General features: G+C 46.1%; 1 protein-coding gene across 1 annotated transcript; it reads left to right on the top strand.

Annotated features, from left to right (window-relative positions):
- Positions 1–203: 203 nt before the first annotated feature.
- Positions 204–2,031, top strand: LOC141661094 (uncharacterized). Its single transcript, XM_074468076.1, has 3 exons — positions 204–566; positions 786–965; positions 1,219–2,031. Exons 1-3 carry the CDS (start codon positions 204–206, stop codon positions 2,029–2,031), a joined length of 1,356 nt encoding a protein of 451 aa, XP_074324177.1.
- The last annotated feature ends 822 nt before the right edge of the window (positions 2,032–2,853 follow it).

The raw sequence follows: 2,853 nt of genomic DNA on the forward strand, positions 1-2,853 counted from the left end.
GAAGTGAGTTTCTGCAAAATCTCGAAAATAACTTCAAGGTGGATGCTCCTCAAAAAGAGGACGCGCCCTTGAAGAGCAAAAATGGAATTGAGGTTGATGCTCCTCAAAAGGAGGACGCGCCCCCCAAACCTGCGTTGCACAAAACCATGCCTTGTCCTGAGGTAGATGCACCCACTCATGGGGACGCGCCTTCGGATAAAAAAATGGGCGTGGAGGACCCCAGTGACTTTGATTCTGATTTGGATCCCAGGATCCCTATGCCCGCCGAGAAGACGGGGCCGGCTGAAGACACAATATCTGTTCCGGTCGACAAAGATGACCCGAGCAAGGTTTTAAAAGTGGGATCCCAGTTTGGTGATGAAATGAGGGAAAGTCTTACCCGCTTCTTGATTGCAAATCTCGATGTCTTCGCATGGAGTCATTCAGACATGGTGGGAATCAACCCAGGAGTAATGTGTCACCGGTTGAATATCTTCCCGAATTGTACGGGCATATGTCAAAAACGTCACCCAGTGAGCGGAGAAAGGGCGATGGCATTAAAAGAAGAAGTAGACCGATTGTTGGAGGTAGGACTAATCAAATAATCTTACTACCCCGAATGGCTTGCAAATCCACTGCTCGTAAAAAAGCCGAACGGGAAGTGGATGACGTGTGTGGATTTCACAGATCTCAACAAGGCATGTCCAAAGGATAGTTTCCCGCTCCCACGAATTGATCAGTTGGTTGACGCGACGGCAGGGCATGCCTTGCTAAGTTTCATGGATGCATATTCGTGTTACAATCAGATCCCCATGTATGGTCCCGATCAAGAACATACATCCTTCATCACCGACAGGGGGCTATACTGCTATATAGGAATGCCGTTTGGATTGATTAATGCTGGCGTAACCTATCAGCGATTGGTGAATATGATGTTCAAAAACCAGATTGGGAGAACCATGGAGGTGTATGTGGATGATATGTTGGTAAAATCCAAGGAGGCGAATGACCATATCGAACACTTGATGGAAATGTTTAACATTCTAAGGAGGTTTTGCATGAAGTTGAACCCATAAAAGTGTACCAATCCCGCAAATATTAAGGCATTGCTGGATATGAAATCACCCGCCAATGTGAAACAAGTGCAAAGTTTAACTGGGAGGATTGCCGCGCTGAATTGATTTATTTCCAAATCTTCTGACAGATGCAAGAAATTCTTTAAGGCAATTAAGTTGACAGGGAAAGACTTCGTATGGACACCAGAATGCGAAGAGGCTTTCAGAAAGATCAAGGAGCAACTGGGGAAACCCTCCCATGCTGTCAAAACCGTTAGATGGAGAATCTCTAATACTGTACCTTGCAGTATCTGAGTATTCAATTAGCGCTGTTCTGGTAAGAGAGGAAGACGGACAGCAGTCACCGGTATATTATGTGAGCAAGCGGTTGTACGATGCTGAGACTCGCTACACCAGCATGGAGAAACTGGTTTATGCCCTGATCCTTGCGTCAAGAAAATTACGACCATACTTCCAGGCCCATAGAGTTGAAGTCCGTATGACATACCCGTTATGGAAAGTCCTTCACAAACCAGAATCCTTGGGGAGAATGTTGAAGTGGGCTGTGGAGTTGGGACAGTTAGATTTGGAATATATGCCTCAAACGTCAATTAAAGGACAAGCCTTACCCGATTTCTTGTTCGAATTTGACTCTTCAGTTGATGACAGAGCTTTGGTGATGCTGTGTCCCCCCCATGCAGGGGAGTCTTTGGAGGAATTTCCACATCCCTGGTGGATCTTGCATGTGGATGGGGCAGTTAACAATGGGGGAGTATGTGCGGGTATAGTACTCGTGTCTCCAGAAGGCCATCACCTGATGAGCGTAATTCACTTCAAATTTTATGCAACAAATAATGATGCAGAGTATGAAGCATTGATTAATGGCCTAAAGATCGCTTTGGAAATGGGAGTGCGAAACCTAATTACGAGGAGTGACTCGGAGCTGGTGGTAAATCAGGTGAAGGGGGGGTTTCAAGCTCGAGGACCGCGGTCATAATTGAATTTGAGATGCATGCAACGCCTGATTGAAAAGTTCAGAAAAGTTAGGCTGGAATGTGTACCGCGGGAGAAGAACAACAATGCGGATGCCCTGGCCAAAATGGGGTCGCAGCAGGAAGCTGTGTTACTGGGATCTATACCCCTAGAGATCCAGGAGATTCCTAATATCCCGGAGGTAGAAATGATGCAAATAATGAGGCGCCCAAGGAAATATGGATGAAACCCATTCTCGCTTATATTCACAAAGGAACCCTCCCCGAGGATAACTTCAAGGCTTGGCGACTCCGCTACCAGGCTGCAAGGTATGTGGTATACGATGGAATTCTGTATAAGAGGGGCTTCAATCAACCGCTGCTTAGATGTGTTGATGAAGAGGAAGGAAATTATATCTTAAGGGAAGTGCATGAAGGGATCTGTGGCAATCACTCGGGGGGTAGCTCGTTGGCAATGGAAGTTTTGCGCCAAGGATATTATTGGCCTACAATGAAAGAGGATATTGCAAATTTCGTCAGGGCATGCGATCACTGCCAGCGCTTTGCAAACTATTCATCTATGCCAACGACGCTCTTGACGTCTATGATAAACCCGTGGCCATTTACCATATGGGGGATAGATCTTATTGGGGAGTTTCCCAAGGCTAAAGGGGATGTCAAGTATGCGGTGGTCGCAGTTGACTACTTTACTAAGTGGGCAGAGGCTATACCATTGGCAACTATCACGGCAAAGAAAATCACAGATTTCATTTTCAACTCCATTGTTTGCAGGTTTGGTATTCCTTACAAACTTGTCTCTGACAAGGGGAAACAGTTCGACAGCAAAG

Source organism: Apium graveolens, chromosome 5 (genome assembly GCF_009905375.1).
Source record: "Apium graveolens cultivar Ventura chromosome 5, ASM990537v1, whole genome shotgun sequence".
Taxonomy (NCBI): domain Eukaryota; kingdom Viridiplantae; phylum Streptophyta; class Magnoliopsida; order Apiales; family Apiaceae; genus Apium; species Apium graveolens.

Coding starts and splice junctions, on each gene's coding strand:
- LOC141661094 (XM_074468076.1), top strand. CDS start 204: ATGGGCGTGGAGGACCCCAGTGACTTTGATTCTGATTTGGATCCCAGG. Junction 567..785: donor AAGTAGACCGATTGTTGGAG/GTAGGACTAATC, acceptor TGTTACAATCAG/ATCCCCATGTATGGTCCCGA. Junction 966..1,218: donor TGTATGTGGATGATATGTTG/GTAAAATCCAAG, acceptor TTAAGTTGACAG/GGAAAGACTTCGTATGGACA.